Genomic DNA, 20,370 nt, shown 5'->3' with positions numbered 1-20,370 from the left:
ATTGATGACAGATCAATAAGGAAATAGAAGATTTGAAGAACACTGTAAACCAGTAAGACCTAAAAGTCACCTATAAAACACTCCCCCCAACAGCAGAAAATACATTCTACTCAAGTGCACATGCAACATTCTCTCCGGGATAAACCAAAGTAAGTATCCATAAATTTAAAAGGATTAAAATCATCTAACAGCTATGCCCTCTGACCAAAATGGAATGAAATTAGAAGTCAATAACAAAAAAAAAAAAATGGGGGAAATTCACAAATATATGGAAATAAACAACACAATTCAAAATAGCTTATGAGTCAAAAAACAATGCACAATATTTACCATTCCTTATTAGGATTAGCATATTACACAGACAATAAAATCAACTCATTTCTTAAAGCAACAGAATAAATAGCTAAACTTATTTTAAGAGAAACTCATGTTAAAGGGCTTTTTCTTTTTTCCAGGAGGTTTTTCCTTTAAAAATAAAAAATCAAATTTCAGTTTCTATACAAATTGCACTAAAGCAAGTTGGAAAGAACAACAAAAAGGACAAAAATCACAGAATTTTAGAGGTGGAATAACTTATGAAAAGCCCATCATTTTAAAATTGTAGAATTCTGTAACATGGACATTGCTGAAATTACAGTTATCCTCTGCCTCAGATGGGCTGATGCCTCCTACCTCCTAAGTTTTCACTTGCCTATTCATTTGAATAGGTAAAGATCTCTATACCACCTCTCTTCTCCTAAAAACTTCTGAATCATGCTGTCTATTTTAAGCGTTTTCAAATTTGGGAAAGAGATTTTGTTATTTTGCTGGCGTTAATATGGCAAAAGTAGTAGAATGTTCTGTTTATACTGGTATATTTGTCATGGGGATCTAAAGAGTTACTGCTATTTGATGGCACACCGAAACAGTGACATTCTGCCATAAACCAGCTTATCTTTCAGTTTCTCTCTATACATGTAAATATATGCTTCCCTTAAAGAATGTAACAGAAAGCATTTGATGTCAAAAGTAAGCACTGTAGTTATTTAAACCTTATCCCCAAAATAATACAGCTATAGGTCAAGCCCTGATACAAGGAAACAGCTTTGTAATGCAGATATGTTATGATCACTGATTGATAGTGTCAAGAGTTAAGATTTCCCTATAAATTTGATTTTTTTCAGACTTAACTTCATGTGACAGAATATCTTGAGGTAAAAATTTTCACAATCCAAACTGAATTACTATAAAAGTCAATTGAAGACTTCCAACTCCACCAAAATGGAGTAGCTTCATTTCTCTCAGGTACTCCCTCTTATAACTAAAAAACCCTGGATGTAAACGAACAAACAAGCATAGGAAGTATCTGAAAGATGGGGGAAAAGGCAGTGGAATTCCTAGAGACATCAGAACTTGAGGAATGACAAGGCAGTGAGTTCCCTGGGTTTTCTTATTACCTCCCATATTTCCAGGACAGGGTGCTGCTTCAGAAACCCCCAGTCCAGTACCACCAAAGTCACAGGCAAAAAAGCCCCAAGAAAAGCCTTTTCCTCCTAGCCAAAGGACGGGGGGGGGGGGGGGGGGGGGGGGAGTAGCTTACCAACAGAAACCTTTTTAGCAATACCCACCATACTCCAGCCAAACACCAATGGAAAACCCTCCATGCAAACCCTCCAGTTTCAGCGAGGTCAAGCATGCAGCTAATCTTCCATACCCTCTTCCTCTCAGCCAGAGTGGGGGAGCAGGTGGTGTCAATCCGAGTCCCCTACCAGGGTAGTGCTGGCAGGACAAAATAGGCAGTTGATCTTCTATCCCCTAAGCAGGGGTGCTCCAGTTTCCCTGCCAGGATGGTATGGATGAGGCTGAGTAGAAAGCAGATCTTCCAGGTCCTGCAGAACCAGGGGGGTGCTCCAATACCCCTGTGCTGGGTTATGGCAAAACTGAAAAAGGAGCTTATCCTTCTCTACACCCCACACCCCGTGGAAGCAAGGGGTGCTCAGATTCACCCATTTAAGGTAGTGTCAGCAGGGTCAAGGGCAAGCTGGGCCACCCAGCAGCAAGGAGACTTAACAAAGCTGTGTGAGGCAGGATTAATCACCACTACATTTGAACGAACACACACACACAGGGGCCTCGTATCCACAGGAACCAGACAGGAGCTGAACCAGCACCCTACCTGGCATCAACAAGATGAGTTGGAGCCAGTTAGCAGTCCACTTTCCCCCCATCCCTGGTGTCAGCAGGGACCAGTGGAGAGCTGAACCTCCACACCCACCCAGCACTGAGACTGAATAAAGAAGCCAAGCAAGATGAAACAGCCGACAATCCACTTCACCCATTCTCTGGGTGCCAGTGGTGCCCAGAGAGAACTGAGCTTCCACCACCCACCACTTGGCTTCAACTCAGGGGAAGTGGTAAAAAGTGGGGAGCTTCTGCTCCATCCTGCAGCATCAGAGTGGTGTGAGTTAGCCCTCCACTTCTCTCTTGCTGAGAAGCGTGACCCATCAGGAAACTGATCTTACACCCCCCACTCAGAGGAAACCAAGTGGTGTAAACTGGTGCCCAACTTTTGCCAGGAAGATTATCAGTGAGGACAAGGGGAGAGCTGAACTTGCATCCCATCAGTCTGCACCAAGACAGTATGATTCAGTGCTCTACTTTTACCAGGGTGGTTGTCAGTAGGGCTCAATCAGAAGCTGAACATACACAGCCACCCAGTCCTGGCACTACACCTCAACAAGGAGATTGCCTACTACAAAAAAAAGGAATAGGATCCTGAGTTCTCATAACATGATAACCAAAATGTCCAGGGTACAACTGAAAATCACTCACCATACCAAAAGCCAGGAAAGTATAAGGTGAAGAGAGAAAACTATCAACAGATGCAACACTGAGATGAACCAAGGTTTTGATGAATTATCTGACAAAGATTTTAAAGTAGTCAACATAAATGCTTCAGCAAGCTATTACAACTGCTCTTGAAACAAATTAGAAAATGGAAAGTCTCAGGAAAGTTATTTTAAAAGAACCAAATGAATTAAATTATAAAACTAAAAAATACAATAACCAAAATAAAAATTCTCTGGATGGACTAAACAGTAGAATGGAAGTGACAGACAACAGAGATAGTGAACAGATCAATAGAATTTAGCCAACCTAAATGAGAAAATAGCCTGGGGGGTGGGGCGGGTAGCAAAAACAGCCTCAGTCTTATGAGCCAAAAACAAAAGAGCTAAGATTCTTACCAGAGTCCCAGAGGAAGAGAAGGCGGGACTGAAAAAGTATTCTAAGATATAATGGCTAAAAGCTTCCAAACTTTGGTGAAACACATTAACCAAAGAAAGAAAAAACTGGAAGAACCCCAAAATAAAACTAAAGATATCCACACCAAAATACATCATAACTTAACATCTGAAAACTAAAGACAAAGAAAAATTCTTGAGAGCAGCCAGAGAAAAACGATGAATTACTTACAGGGGAATACAGATTCTAATGACAGAAAATTTCTGATCTGAAACTATAGACAACAGAAGGAAATAGCACATTTTTCCCATACTGAAAGAGAAGAACTGTACCTTGTGAATTCTATATATGGCAAAAATATCCTTCAGGAATGAAGGGAAATAAAGACAATCTCAGAAAAACTAAGAGAATTTGTTGCTAGCAAAGTTACCCTGAAAGGATGACTTAAAAAGTTCTCTAAATAGAAAGGAAATGAAAGCAGAAGGCTGGGACTTCACAGAGAAAAAAGAACATTGGAATAGGTAAAATTGTAAGTATAATAAGACTATTATACAATGCATGAGTTTCATTAAATCATATTTGCTGGTTGAAGCAAAATTTATCATACCATCTGGTGTGATGTTCCATGTTACAGAGAGAAAACACTTAAGAAAATTACATTTCAAAAGAGAGAGGGCAAGACTTCCCTGGTGGTGCAGTAGTTAAGAATCCACCTGCCAATGCAGGGGACTAGGGTTCGATCCCTGGTCCAGGAAGATCCCACATGCCGCAGAGCAACTAAGCCCATGCACCACAACTACAGAGCCTGCACTCTAGAGCCTGCGAGCCACAACTACTGAGCCCACGTGCTGCAACTACTGAAGCCCGTGCACCTAGAGCCCGTGCTCCGCAACAAGAGAAGCCACAGCAATGAGAAGTCAGCACACAGCAACGAAGAGTAGCCCCTGCTCTCTGCAGCTAGAGCAAACCCACGCACAACAAACACCCAACACAGCCAAAAATAAATAAATTTATTTTTTTAAAAAACAGAGAGAGGGCAAAAAGACCTAAATGAAAGTAAAGGTCTGCACTTCACTCCAAGTGGTAAAACATCCATACCAGAAGATGGTGATAAATTACATATGAATATTCCAATCCCCAGAGCCACCACTAAGAAATCTGTACAAAGAGACACACTTAAAAACACTACAAATCAAGATGGAATCCAAAAAATATATCCAGATAACCCATAGGGAGGTAAGAAACAGAGAAATGAGAAAGAGGAAACAAACAAAAAATAATAATAATAAAACAGCACACTTAAGCTCTAACTTATCAATAATTACCTTAAGTGTAAATAGTCTAAATACACCAATTTAAAGAGACAGGCAGAGTAGATTCTTTAAAATGATCTAGCAATACACTGTCCACAAAAAAAAAAATCACTTTAAACACAATAGGTAAAGTGCAAGTATGAAAAAAAACATGTAAATATTAATTATTTTGAAAAGGAAGCGTAGCAATATTACTATTGATAAAGTAGACCTCAGAGCAAGTAAAGTTACTAGTAATTTTAGCAAGACCAAAAGGGATAGTACATAATGATAAAGGGAACAGCCCACCAGAAGACATGACAATCCTAAATATGTACACAACAAATGACAGAACCTCAAAGTACAAGAAGCAAAAACTGATAAAAGGAAAACAGACAAATCCACAATTACAGTTGGAAACTTGGCAACGCCACACTCTCAGCAATTGACAGAACTACCTGACAGAAAATCAGCAAGGATATAGAAGAACTTTACAATACAATCAACCAATAAGATCTAACTCTCATGTATATTAAAACGCCATCCAACAACAGAATACACATTCATTTCAAGCACCCATGGAACAGTTATCAAGATAGACCATATCCTGGGTCATAAAACAGATGTCAACTAAGAGAATGAAAATTAGAGTAAATTCCCTAATCATAAAGGAATCAAGCTAAACATCAGTGACAGTGAAAACAGGAAAATCACCAAATCTCCAAATACGTATTTAGAAACTGAGTAACACACTACTAAATACTCCATGGATCAAAGAGGAAACCTGAAGAGGAAACTTAAAAAGACATAAAACTGAATGAAAATACAACATATAAGAATATGTGGTACACAACTAAAGTAGTACTGAAATAAAAACTTATAGCACTAAATCTGTACATCAGAGAAAAAGAAAGGTCTCAAATCAATAATCCAAAAGACATGAATAGACATTTCACCAAAGAGGCTATTCAGATGGCAAAGAAGGACATGAAGGATATTTAACATCACTAGCCTTTAGGGAAATGCAAAATAAAACCACAATGAGCTATCAATACACACCTATCAGAATGTGGAAAATAAAAAACAGTAATACCACCAAAGGCTGGCAAAGGTGCAACAAAGCTAGAACACTGGTGGGAACTGCTGATGGGAATGTAAAATGGTAGAGCTGCTCTGGAAAATACTTTGGCATTTTTTTTATAAGACTAAACAAGCAACTATCAGCAAATATACTCTTGGGTACTCTTGGGCATTTATCCCAGAGAAAACTTATGTTCACAAAAACACCTGCACACAAATGTTCATAGCAGCTTTATTTGCAATAGCCAAAGACTAAAAGTAACTCAAGACATCCTTCAATGGGTAAATGGTTAAAGAAACTGTGGTACTTCAATAACATGGAATAATACTCAGCAATAAAAAGGAACAAACTATACATACAACTTGGATTAATCTCCAGGGAGTTCTGCTGAGTGAAAAATGGTAATGCCAAAAGGATACATACTGTTGATCCTATTTATATAACATTCTTCAAATGACAAAACTATAGAAACGGGGAACAGATCAGTGCTTGCCAGGGGTTAGGAACTGGGGGGGGGGGGGTGAATATGGCTATGAAGGACAACATGATGGATACTTGTGGTGATGAACAGGTCTGTACCTTGACTGTATCAATGTCAATATCCTGGTTGTGATATTGTACCAGATCTGTTATTACTTAAAACTGCAAGGTGAATCTACAGTTATTTCAAAATAAAGTCAATTTTTAAAAAGCCAATAGAAAAAACTTTCCATTTACAGAAATGTATTCATGATAGCCAATCTGTCACCTGTCTGTCCACTTCTGTAAGGACAACGAAGTCCAAAAAAACAAAGCAAGAGCCAAAAAACATACATCAGGTTAGTAAGGACTCCATCTTTTCCTTCAGATTTTCAGGACCCAGCTACCTCTTTTCACAGAATCATGACTATTAAAGGGTTGGATAATATTTACAGATAACTTAACAGTAAATGTTATCCTTTGATATCTGAATGCTGTCTACAACATCCTGGCCAAGTAGTGTCAATCGGCAAACTTGAACATCTTCAATGACAGAAGACCCATTTCATTTATCTATCCATTTATAGATAAATACTTTGAAAAAGTGTTACAAAAAAATGTTTCCCCTTAAGAGTCATACCCTGAATCTAACTTACAAACTCCAAGTCTATCTTTTTAACTGACAGGCTTACAATAAAAACATAATCATAATATACTCATACACATATACACACACACACACAGAGCAAAATTCAACAATAGAAGTTTACATTCAATAGATCAGAAAATGCCTCAATGCCAATTCTTGCTACTTTTAGGGAAACTGAGGGGCCTTACTCATCCTTGTAACAAATGCCCAGTACCTAACAGTACGTATCTAATATGACATTGCTTATCAATTCACATCTGAGAATTCATTTAGCCCTGTCATGAGTTCCTAGGAAACAGGTAAATTACACAGTGATTATACCCATCTTCTAGAATTAGAAACATCAGATCTGACCTAAGAAATAACTACCCCAACTATAAGAAATAAATAATTTGGAGAAGTCAAAACACTAACCATTAATAAATAAGGCCAACTTTCAAATCAAAGACTAACTGAATAATTTATCATGTGAGACTAACAAAAACATACAACTCTCAGTTCCATTATGTGCCTGCATTCGTTTCTGGTCTTGAAGCCTTGAGGCTGAAATCAAAGAAAATTACAATCCAGAACTGTGCCCTCCTTCTGGGTCAAAATCTTTAAGAAATGAGTCAATCCTAAAAATTCAAATGAACCACCACCTAGAATTCTGATGCTAGACAGTCACTTTGGAAATTCTTAATCCCTAGCCGCTCATCTTAACAGACGGTGAAACTGGGGACCATAAGAATTAAGCAACTTCACAAAGTAGGCAGCAGACTCAAACACCAGTCTTCAGCTTTCTGATCCACTGTTCTTCCCAGTATATCACATAGCCTCCCAATCAAGCCAGCATTTTGAGCACCCAGGCTGAGGAAATATTAACTATGTTAAGGGAGTATGTGCTTACACCTATTTTTCCAGTTAGAGCAATAAGTTCTCTAGGGATCAGTCCACATTCTCTTCCCCTAGCACCCTTATAATGAATAGAGGAGAACTGGAGAGAATATGTGAAGTGGTCATAGACCACCACAAAACTGTGTGGTAAAATCCATACCATCTAAACCTAACCAATCCAGTGGTACTAAAGCTTTTCTTTCTTCTCAACACACTCCTACTGTTAACACCTCTACCCAAGAATAAAGTAAACTAACTGAAAATACTGGAGTCCACAGTTGGGCTTCAAAGGGAACCAAACACTCCCCAAAATCATATACAAAATGTATACAGCTACACTGACCCTCAAGTGGTTAATAACCTCAAAAAACTAACGTACCATTGTTCTAACTCCACCGCCAGTCAATCTATAATGAAAATAAAGATATTCTGCTATAAGTTAGTAACACACTAGGCCCTGTACTGTTTATAACTAATCAAGAATACAAGTTTACCTACGTTTCCTTTTATATAATAAAAACTAAGAATAAGTCAAGAAGGTGAATGACTCCTGCAAATATAAGATATTAAGTAGTATAAACTATGGCTACTTCTTTAAACATTCAGGGAAGTAAATTAAATTAGTATTCACGGGGCTTCCCTGGTGGCGCAGTGGTTGAGAGTCCGCCTGCCGATGCAGGGGACACGGGTTCGTGCCCCGGTCCGGGAAGATCCCACATGCCGAGGAGCGGCTGGGCCCATGAGCCATGGCCCCTGAGCCTGCGCGTCCGGAGCCTGTGCTCCGCAACGGGAGAGGCCACGGCAGTGAGAGGCCCGCGTACCGCAAAAAAAAAAAAAAAAAAAAAAAATTAGTATTCATGGAGACTGATAATCAGTCACACCAATAAAACCAAAATGTGAAGGCAAATTTTGCTACTTATTCCAACTGACAGTTCACGGCATATAAAATTAAGCAACTGCTATCTTAGTAAAACACATGTGAACATACTTTCAAATAAAACTTTTGCATGTTGAAGAATTTCTACCTTTCATACCCTATATAAAAGGAGTAACAGAACCTCAAAATCAAAATAACTTCATCACCCAAACCGATCGCCTCACCAACATCTCACTACTTGAATGAAAGAACTCTCAAACCCAAGACAATTCGATATAAAAACAAGTAATATTTTCATATGGCAAGCAGCAAAATTAACAAAGCATTTTAACAACTTGTATACAGTATCTCATTTGTGTGGGAAAAAAATACAACAGAATATACAGGTGTTGAAATATGAAGTTACCCAACAAATCTGTTATCAATGGCTGCCTGAGAAGAGGAACTAAATAACTGGGAGATGGTGTGGAAGAGAGATTTTCATTTTACTGCAACATCCTTTATGTAACTTTTCAATTTTGTACTCTGCACAAGTATTCTGCACAAGTATTCACTGTGTATTCAAAAAAGCTGCATGAAGGTATTTCAAAAGAAAGATAGGATCATGGCTGCAATTTTAGAATGGTGGCAGTGAGGATGGAGAAAAACAAACAGATTTGAAATTTAAGATGTAGAAACGTCAAGATACGGTGACTGTTAGGATGTGGAAAGTTAAGAAAAAGAGGAGTTAAAAATGACTAAGGTTTCTGGCAAGGGTAGTGGTAAGCGCTATTTACTAAGACAAGGAACATCAAAGACAATCATAAATTCAGCTTGCATATGTTCAGTTTAAGATGCCTTCAAGATACCCAGGTGAAGTAATCAAGTGGCAGTCAAGTATACATGCAACTTGGGAGCAGACAGAGTAAAAAAGATCTAGAACAGAATCTCCTTGCAAAGGAGACTGAGATGTGGTCAGAGATGCAGAAATAAAGCCAAAGTAGTCAGATGTTAGGAAAGTCAGGGAAGGGTGTTTTCAAGAGATCTCAAATCTGCCTCTATCTCCCCCCTCATTCCTCAACTACAGCCTCACTTTAAAAATTGTCTTTTCCAAGATGATAACATATATCTTGTACTGAGCACCTTCCACACCAGGCCCAATGCCAGGCACTTTACATATCTTTTTTTCCTAACACAAAATGCAATAGCCTGCCAGAAATCTATTACCACTTCCATTTTACAGATGAGAAAACTGAGCCTCTGAAAAATGAAATAATTTGCCCAAAGATCATATATCTAGTAAGTGGCAGAAGCAGAATTCTACTCTAAAATCCATGCAGTGCTATCTATCCATCAGTACTTCACAACTAGGTTCCTTTCCCCTCCACTTTATCTCTCACTGTAGCCAATAATATTCCCAGAAAATCTACTTCTGGTCATGTCACTTCCCCTGATTAGAGAGTTGAGTTCAATGACTCCCCAAAACCTCCTATGGCCTACAGTGATGGGGGCCTTCACATGCTCAATTACCTCCTCCCAATCCCACTAAGACACCCTACCCTCTCTCTGTCCACACTAAATTATTCAAAATTCCTCAAACACCATTTAACTTCATACCTCCAACTCTACCTTCTTTTTCCTCTTGCTCAACTTCTTTCTATTCGTGTTTGATAACCACGGCCAAAATGTCATTATATTTTTGTGCAGTTTCTCTTACCCACTTCTCCAGTCTAAACTAACTGCTCCAAAACGTTGGGAATTTGTGTGGGTAGCTTAAATTACCCATAATCAAAAGTTTTAAATGTTTTAATTGTTCCATCATTTGAGAGCTCACAGCACTTTGCATATACCTTGATTATGGTACTTACTACATCATATGGTCACTCCGTCTGCCCATCTCTCTCCACAGACTGCAGGGGCAGGGGCCAAGTATTACTTGTTGCCCCAGGACTTGGCACAGTCCCTCACTCACAGCAGTTCAGCAAACGTCTCACAAATCAATCAAGCAAAGTAAAAGCTTTTCTACTTCTCATTCTGACACCTGAAATTCAAAAACCTAAAACACTTAACTACTGTATCTTAAAAACAAATTTTCCGAGCTTCTCTGGTGGCGCAGTGGTTAAGAATCCGCCTGCCAATGCAGGGGGCACGTTCGAGCCCTGGTCCAGGAAAGATCCCACATGCCATGGAGCAACTAAGCCCGTGCACCACAACTACTGAGCCCGTGAGCCACAACTACTGAGCCTGCACTCTAGAGCCCGTGCTCCGCAACAAGAGAAGCCACCGCAATGAGAAGCCCACGCACTGCAATGAAGAGCAGCCCCCGCTCTCCGCAACTAGAGAAAGCCCGCGCACAGCAACGAAGACCCAACGCAGCCAAAAATAAATAAAATAATTTTTTTAAATAAATAAATTTTCCCTAAATATATAAACTATCCAAACAGACTCAAGCAACTAAGATTCATAAAGTTCTTAGGAAAAATTCTCTCTTCTGTCACATATTATGTAATATTCTATTACAGAATTCTACCACAATATTAAAATACAAATAAACTCACATATATTCAGCTAAATATCTGTTTTCTACTCATTTCCCAAGCAATTAATTCTTAGCTTCCAAATGGCAAAAAAAAATCAAGGCCCATGGATATTTGATATTAAGAACTTATTTTATGTGTAATAAAGGCACTGTGGCTATGTTTCAGAGACAAACTGAAATAGCTATGGATTAAATGATGTGACTGATATCTGAGATTTCCTTCACAATAATGGTAGTGAGGGGCAAAATACAGATGAAACAAGACTGGTTACGAGTTGAAAATTGTTGAAGCTGGGTAATGACTGGTGAGGGTTGGTTGGTTGATTTTCTCTGCTTTTGAAAATGTTGGAAATTTTCCCTAATACACTGTTTCTTTAAAAAAGAGAAAGATCTAACGAACATAATGTAATAGATCTAGTTTAAAAACAATCCTTTATCTAAAAGGTTTCTTCCATTGTTCTAAATTAAAATAAATTAGATGACCTCATATAATACTCTTAACTATAACAAAGCCCAACCTTCTTCCTGAGAATAAACGTAGCAGTAGCATCTTTTATTTACTCTAACACAGACAAAATACTACTACAGACAAAACCACAAAAAGAACACAGGAACACATTCACAACAGAATGATGTCAGTCTTAGCAATGTAGAGAAGTACAGAAAAGATATAATAAAAGAAAGAAACAGGTAAGAGAAAATAAACAAAACCTTATACAAGAAAGTGGCAAACGGCCATAACTTGGCTGAGAAACCTAAAACTGTCTAAATAAGAGATTACTCCCACCTTTCCAGGTTACAGTTTTTAATTAGGTCCCAAATGTAAGCCCAGGCCAACTCAGGCCCAAAAATAAAGTCATCAATGAAACAGATGCTAAAGACCAAAATGAAGAATGAGTACAGCAACTATAACAAAGCCATGTAAATAAAATGCAAGGAAATAGGACCAGGCTGAGGGCAGCAAAAAGAAAAAAAGAAATAGGACCAAATAGGGTACACACCTCTACTTCATTTACCCCTATCCCCACTGAAGGACCATCAAGACGAGAAGTATCCCAACGTGACAACAAGGTATTCACAGGTATCTCTAACTACACACTATAGTATAAAATCCATCTTTAATCAACCAAAATATAATTCTGGCATACTCACTATCAGTGTGCTTATTTTATTATTTTTAAGGTAATGAATGTCTATGGTTAAAATAACAACAACCAAAAAAGCCCACAGTGGTACAGAAATCTGTTTAAAATCTCTCCTCCTGGGGCTTCCCTGGTGGCACAGTGGTTAAGAATCCGCCTGCCAATGCAGGGGACACAGGTTTGAGCCCTAGTCCGGGAAGATCTCACGTGCTGCAGAGCAACTGGGCCCGTGCGCCACAACTACTGGGCCTGCGTGCCACAACTACTGAAGCCCACATGCCTAGAGCCCATGCTACGCAACAAGAGAAGCCATCGCAATGAGAAGCCAGCGCACCACAATGAAGAGCAGCCCCCGCTCATCACAACTAGAGAAAGCCCGTGTGCAGCAAGGAAGACCCAAAGCAGCCAAAATAAATAAATAAATAAAAATTTAAAAAATAAAAAATAATAATAAAATCTCCCCTCCTCCTCACCCTAGAGCCGCTTTGTACTCCAAGATGATCACTATTCAAATACTTCTTGAGTATCCTTCCAAAACTTTGTCAGAGAATTTCCTAAACTGACCCATGAACACTCAATTCAAGGATCTCAAGTTAGGAACTCATAACAAAGGTAAATATTACTACAAAATGAGATCAGAGAGGGACAGAACACACAGCAGATAAACCTTTGAACATATGCTAAAAGCTAAAATCTGATTTTAAATCATGTGTTCCTAAACAAAATTAAAAGATTCCTTGCTGATAAAGAAGTCAAGAAACACCATCTCCAAGAAACACAATCAAGAAATAAGCCCCACCCTATCAACGAGACCTTCTACTGAGGCCCAATCTAGGATAGAACTTTGAAACTCAATTTACAACTGCCCCAAGAGTAAACTAACTGAAAATGGGGATCCAAGAAAGCAAATAGTGTTGTTTTTGCAGGAGCCATCAATGTCCTGCCCGTCTCCAGCACTACCCATCTAGGGAAAGAAGGTGCAGATCACAAGAGTCCGCAGCATGAGGAGCTAAGAGCCGGGTCTTTCTTTCTCTTCTGGGGTCTGGCGTTCAAAGTGCATAATTTGTTGAAACATATGCCTAGATAAATGGAAAAGGCTATCTGTAAATTAAGCTAGCCCAGAAGCCACTGTGCAATTATCTCACAAATGTGAATCCCCCCCATTTAACTCATATTACAAAAACTGAATGAAATAATTGAGTTTTAAATGTCTGACACAGAATGTTACATAATATAAATTCTCATTAAATGTTTTAAGAAAAAAATTAAATGAAATACACATCAGGATACAGTGAGTCTCATGTGCTTTCATTAATTTTAACCTAGCAACTATCAGTTAACTTTTGAAGTTAATTCCAATAATCTAAAATCCAGGGGCTGTTAGTTAACATTTGAAATTCGCAAATCAGGAATACACAGTCCAGAATAGTTAAATCTAAAAATGAGAGACATGGGGAAGACAGGCGCCATGACAGCACTCTACAAAGGTAATGGTTCTCCTGCCTTTACTTCAGTCAGGAGAATGTGTTAGGTAGCATAAGGAATGTCAGAAGTAAGTTTTCATCAGTGAAATAAACGATGTCCAAGTTAATGTGGCTTGGCTAGAAATACTGTAAAGGCGTCTCCACCTCTGCATGAACAGGGTCTAAGAATCAGCAAATCTAGGATCTCAATACTCTCCAGAGTGCACACATACTCTAAGAGTCCCATTCAGCCTTGTGTTCCACCACTGATCAGGTGATTCTGGGGCTAATGCCTACTGCTGCTAACATATTGCTACATGTGCCTCCAAAGCACCTTTCCAGCAAGGTCCTTGATAGACTACCTACAAGGACAAAGAGCTGGGACTTCCGTCGTCAAGCTTCACCAACAGGTTCCTGTGACTGCTTTTGTGCATGCTTGCTAATCAATGTTTTTTTATGGGTGGCAAAAAAAGAAAGAGCCATTCTAACTTGTAAATTGTTAAACTGACCTTTATCATAAGCTTTCAGGATACTTCACACTTTTCTTCTGCCACTGATGTTTTTGTGATAGTCATCCTTATACTTATCTCCCCCTTTTAGGGAACTGTAAGTTTTCAATGCAGACAAGGGATATCTATGTTATCTTCATATTCCCTGCATAGAAGACTTGCATTCAGTGTACTCAAATATTTGTTGCTCTAATTTACTATCGACAAATTACAAACCAGTATAGAAAACTGATACAATTATATGTGAAGCTTCAGTATGAGTACATAAGACTGTCAGTTATATATTCATTAAATAAACTCCATTAATTAACTGGTCTACAAATACATGTGGATCTTAAATAACCTAACCACCATTTCAATTCTTAGACAATCTAGTGGTGTTTTTGTAACATAAATTAGTTCTCTGGATACATTTTAAAAATATTAATAATGCAGTCACTAACATCAATTTCAAAGAGCTCAAAGCATCAAAATGAGTTTCAAAGTAAAATAAACTTAACCAAAAATAACCTTTTCAAATCTGCAAAATAATACTGGTATTACATAAATAAAAACTAAATGTTACATAATCAAGTCAGAAAAAGATATTTTTACTCTGTAGCTAGCCAAGCACTGAACCTTCACCTTGGTTCAAAGTGCATGGCCCACCATTCCACTTTACCATCTACATCACAGCAACTCACGTCTCACGCAGTTTTTCTTAACAACCTGAAATATATAGAAGTGGCAGCCAAATGTCCCCTAGTCATTTCAATTTGTAACCGAGTCTACGGAAAGAGCTATTGGGGCGGGGCGGGGGGGGGGGGGCGCAGTTCAGAGCTTAAAAAAGCACATGTTTATATTCCTGCAATTCTAATGTGTGGCCAGATAAGCAAGCATTTTCTATAATCTCTTACTATAGCTTTATTACCAGGAACGTAACAAAATCTTAGGAAATGTATAGTAACTGCATGAGACTTTGTCCGGATAAATAATAATGACTATAATTGTTTACAAGACAACTTTCCAAACTAGAAAATACTTTTTAAGATGCATCATATTAAAGACCTAATTTTCAAACAAAAAAGTATGACATTATTCTGTGGTTACTTTTGTAACCCAAACACTAATCTCCTTTAGCACTGGAAATGAATATATTCCTTTAAGTGCCAGCAAACAAAACACACACATAATATAGCATAATTTTAAACATCAACATCCAAATATTATAGTATAAAAAAGCCACCTCTACAACTAACCTAATAATTTTCCCTTACCATCTACATGCAAGTGAACCAAATTTAGGAAAATACATGCTTTAATGGACCTGAAACTACTTCCACTGCCCCCAAAATTTTAAATCCCAGCTATTTTCATACTAATTATCTCCTAGGAAAAAAAGCACATACATTTTATTTTTCTTAGACACATACATTTTAAAATGGTAAACAATCCATAACTACTTCTAGGTATTCTACATAATCTTTCTATTGATTAAAAGAATTACAAAAGAAAAAAAATCCCAATAAGAGTATTTAATACAAACTTAAAAATGACATAGATACTTCAAAGTGAACAACTATGTATTTTAGCAATAGTTCCCTGACAAAAGATTCCCCAACCCTTTAGCATTATATAACTACTATAAATACATATAGTATTACTATATTCATGCTATATATTACTACATATTATTTTTTAACTCAAATCCTTATTAACTGAAAACAAGATTAATCCAAAAGATTTTCAAAAATGTACTGAAAGTGTCACCATAGTTAATTTCTGTTAAAATGTTTCACTTTTTAATTACTTTTCAGTAACTCCACTATAATTAAAAAAATAAGAATACTGAATTATGTTACCAAAAGATGGTCAGCATTAGTTTAAAGAGAAAAGTAATCAAGATCAGCTATATTTCAAGAACTCTGATTAAGCAACCACTTGCTGTTTACAATCTTTTAAAAATATTTTAAAGGTATTACTGCAAAATAATATACTGTATTACTAATTTCTTTTTCATCCAAAACCCCAAGCACTGTATATCAAACGGCAATCATTCAAACAAAAATTCTTTCAATGACTCCAATATAAATTAATCTCACAAATGCATTCAGAGACTACGAGAAATCAGCAGTTTAGACAAAGTATTCTCACCTAGAAAAGGTACATACGAGTTTAGAGGCAAGTAAGAGACAGTTATTATTAAATGTTTTAAACTTTCCAAATCTTTTAAGTCAAGAGTTAACCTTTTTTAAAACCTACTAATTTAACTTTAAAAACTTGAAAGAAGATCCAATAATATATAGGAATAAGAATTTTTGAAAGCAAGTAGTAATAGCTAAATTTCTGTCAAAAAAAAAAGTTATACAAGGTGCAGACTAAATTTGTTGGGGGGGTTGGGGTGAGGGGGTGGTAATGAGAAAAATCATCGCTAAAAAGAGAATCCTGGGAGTTATTTAATTCCAGTATCTGCTCTTAGGTAAGTAGCCGGAACCTACCCCAACAAAGAAAAGCCAACTCTTATTTTTAAGACTTTCAGACAATAAGAATTCTGAAACTAACACAGCTCAACATTCCACAAAAAACATACTGTTTACCAGGGCTGTGCAAAAGATGGATGACACTAAATAATTCAATACTTCCTATAGCAGGACTCCAGCTCCTTCATTCTATTCAGAATCCAATTCAAACACATGGTGCGAGGTTATATAATATCAAGCTTTACATTACACATTTCACTGGTATGTTCGAGCTCACAAGGACGCAACGATGAATTGCATGCGGTTGCAAGCACATTCTCTAGAATGCTTTATTTTAATGTTAAGGCTAAGAAGCCTTGACCTAAATAGGTAGGACCTCACAAGCATGTGGTCTGAAGTAATGAAGAACCTTTTTTCTTTAGTTCCACAAAACATTTAGTAATCAAATTACCCAGTATTTTATGAAGCCTTCATTCTTCCACAAAACATAATGAAGCTTCGCAAGTTTCTCATTTATAAGATGTTGCTTATTCAAACATCAAGAAAGTATTGCACTTGCACAAAGAAATACCTGAAAATGTTCAGTTCTTTTACAATTTAAACTCAGTAGTGCATAATAACTGCAGGGTTCAATATTACAATCTGAAATACAATGTTAAGCACAATCCACTGTGAATCCATCTAAATACAAGCATTCTGAGACATGAAATCAACTAGCATTTTACACATTATCCACGTAGAACATCAGATTCCATTTATTTCTTCATTACCATAACCAAAAGCCGTAGCCTTGGCCAAACTTTTCCAAATGTATTATCTTTGCAAACAGTTTTACCAACCTCCTATTAGATCGGCAATAATCACTCCAAAATAAAATAATGCTCCTTAAATTTAAATATTTTGCTTAATCTTTTGGAATGACAACTCTGACAGTAGTGAAGTATTTTTAAATAAAATATTTTAAATACTCAGGTTGAAACAAATTTCAAGGCTTAGGTCATTTATGTTTAAATCATTTCAGAGCTAGTCGCTATTCATTTTTCCAGCAATAATTTTAATGAAGCCAATTAATACATAGTCAAAGTTTAATTCAACTTTTCTCTATGGGTCAAAGGGACTGGGCTTACTGAAAAGGATTATTTCAGTTTAGCTTTCTGGTCATTATTTGTATTCAAAACCCCTTACACTTATTTTGAAACAAAAAACTAAGTGTAATTACAGATAAAAGGTATTAGTGACTCTCCTAAACCAAACTACAGACAAAAATTAGGGACAACTAAATTTTTTTTTAATCAACTTAAGAATAAAATGCAAGGCTTTAGTCATTTCAAACTTCCTTCTCAATTGCAACAATAAAGCTAGGTGTCAAATGCAAAGCCACTGATTTCAGCTAGAAAAGCAAATGTCTTAATGGATGCAACACCTATCCCAGCACACTCCAAGTTTCATGGTCCCAATTAAGAAGCAAGCATACAAATATCATTTCGATCAGATTTTGGTCAAGAGACACAAACTGATGCAGACAGATCGAGACTCCAGTGCCTTTGTTCAATAGCTTACGGGTGGGTAACTAAATGTGCTACAGGTTGATAAGCATTTACCAGGCTTATGAATGCTGCTTCCAAGCTTGAGAAAGGTACAAGAATTCTAGATGCAAATAATCTTGGATAATTTTTATTAAACACCACCGAGATACACACTCCGAAGGAGAGGCCTATTCATCGCTACTATTTATTTCCATGTTTACCTCTCCTCCCTCCCCCAAACCCCCCCCTTCACTTTCTCCTCCCACCCTGTCCCGCCATCTTGGGCCGACAGGAGCAGCCATTACTCAACTAAATGACAGTGCCAACAACTTTCCACACAAATAAACAGAAACTGCACCTCGAATTCCCCCCTGGCCTCCCCTGCCAGACACGCAGGAAACGAGGCTCCAAGAAGAAAACACATTCACAAGTAACTGCAGGATTTCTATGGCCGAAAGACCCAAAAAGTAAACAAGTCACCTAACTTCAGGTAAAACACCATACCCCTCGAGATGCATGACAACAGACCCATGCAAACTCTTCACCGCCCTAAACTACGTGCAACTTCCCCCTTCTGGGAGCGGGGACACAAGAAAGCCCCAAACGTTGGGTTAACAGTAGACTTCCCGAACAGCCTTCCTGGAGGAAAAGAATAAAAACCAAGGGAGGCAAGTAAGTCGGAAATGCGGGGAAATCTGCACACATTTACAAGCCCTTGACCCTAAACAGGCACCTCGGAGCGATCATCGGTCGCCCCTCCCAAAGCCGTAAAATAACAGGCAGTTTTGTCGACCCAGTTGAGCTCGGCCCCAAAGCGCTGCCGTCTCTGTTCCTCCAGCTACGAGAGGAGAGGGCGATTTCGCAAGGGAGCGAGTGAGGGATCCGGGGGTGTGTGTGGGGGGCGGGGGGAGGGGGGAGCAGAAGCAGGAAATAGTTTTCCGGAAGCCCCTCGGCCCTCCTTCGCGGCCACAATGAGCGCCGGCCGGGCCGCGGGGCCGCGGGGTTCCGGGCGAGCGGGGCGCCGGCCGGGGAGACCGTGTCCGCGCTCCGGCCCGCAGCTGCCTTACCTTGCCCAGCAGGGCCTTCGTCCTGGCGCCATCTTCATGAAACCTCACGAAACCGAAGAGGCGGCTGTGGAGAGACACACACGCGGCTCGTTAAAGGTCCGACAGCACCACCGACCCATCCCTGCCCGAGCCCGAGGCCCCAGCGGCGGCTACAGCACAGAGAGCGCCAAGCCAAGGTGCTCGCCCCGCCGCCGCCAGAGGCGAGCCGCGCTCCGGCCTCCCAGAAGAGCGGCGCCAACCCGTCCGGAGCCGACCGGGCGGGTGACGGCAGCCCGTACCTGTCCAGTCCGCCGAGCGCCTCCCTTTCCTCGGCTGTCAGGCTCGGGGACGCCTCCTCGCTCTCGCCGCTCGCTTTTCCCGCCGCCATTTTCTTTTCCTCATCACCGAAAGCGGCGGCGGCGGCGGCAGCGGCGGCGGCGGTAGCGAGCGACACTCCGCAGGATTTCATGGAAACGCAGCGAATTCACAACTCCGACGCCGACACCTCCCCCCGGGCCGGGGCCCACAACGACGCCCCCAGTCTCCGCGCGGGACCGGCACACCAACTTTATCGCCGCCTCCTCCTCCGCCGCAGGCGGCAGCGACGAAAAATCCCAACGCGGCGGCAGTGAAGGCGGCGGCGGCAGGGGCTGCAGAGCCCCCGAGTCGGCAGCGGCGGCGGCTCGGCTTGTAGGGTCACATCGCGGGAGCGGGCGAGGGGCAGCCACGGGCGGAGATGGCGGGAACGGCCGGAGCGTGCGGGGTTGAGGGACGCGGGGGGGATTCGTTGGAGACACAAACTTCCCCGGCACCAGCACAAAGTTGTTGTAATTGTGTCACACAGCGAACCCCACGCCGCCGCCGTGACCCCCCCTCCCCACCCGGCCGGCGCCGCCAATCAGCGTGGCCCGCTCGCTTCACGTGACCTTTGTTGACTCACGTCAGCCGTGGCTCCACTCAACTTGCTAGCTGCCCGAGCCCCGCCCACCGAGGCCCCCACCGACAGGGAGCGGGACGCACGCCAATTCTGGCCGGTGGTTGGCTGCTGGGCCCGTCCGTCCGAGGGAAGGGTTTGTCCTCGAGAGGGAGCAGCTGATTAGGTTGTGCCAGTTAAATACACTGGGGCAGAGAATGGAAGGTCCGGGCCGTGTCACCTCGGGAGCCGCGGCGGGCTCGGGAGGGGGAGGGGAGCGGTGGGGAAGGGCGAGGTCCGGCACCGCCCGCGGCTGGCGCGAGCAGTGAGCGAGGACA

The 20,370-nt window shown here is 40.1% G+C and overlaps 1 protein-coding gene across 11 annotated transcripts in view; it reads right to left on the bottom strand.

Moving 5' to 3' along the window:
- The window catches only part of KDM6A (lysine demethylase 6A), a 209,309-nt gene extending 189,327 nt beyond the window's left edge, over window positions 1-19,982 (bottom strand). For 4 of the 11 annotated variants that reach the window (XM_004283398.4, XM_004283399.3, XM_004283397.4 and 1 more), the window contains exons 1-2: window positions 19,419-19,979; window positions 19,141-19,204 (exon numbers count right to left, since the gene is read on the bottom strand). In XM_004283398.4, coding sequence (XP_004283446.1) covers window positions 19,141-19,204; window positions 19,419-19,588 — 234 coding nt within the window. In that variant the 5' untranslated portion in view covers window positions 19,589-19,979. Of the gene's footprint in view, window positions 1-19,140; window positions 19,205-19,418 lie in introns of all 11 variants that reach the window. The other 7 variants (XM_004283395.4, XM_004283396.3, XM_033412206.2 and 4 more) reach the window with 4 other exon arrangements.
- Window positions 19,983-20,370: the final 388 nt, after the last annotated feature.

This window comes from Orcinus orca, chromosome X (assembly GCF_937001465.1).
Source record: "Orcinus orca chromosome X, mOrcOrc1.1, whole genome shotgun sequence".
In the NCBI taxonomy this organism is placed as follows: domain Eukaryota; kingdom Metazoa; phylum Chordata; class Mammalia; order Artiodactyla; family Delphinidae; genus Orcinus; species Orcinus orca.
This window is presented reverse-complemented; position numbering and strand designations above follow the sequence as displayed.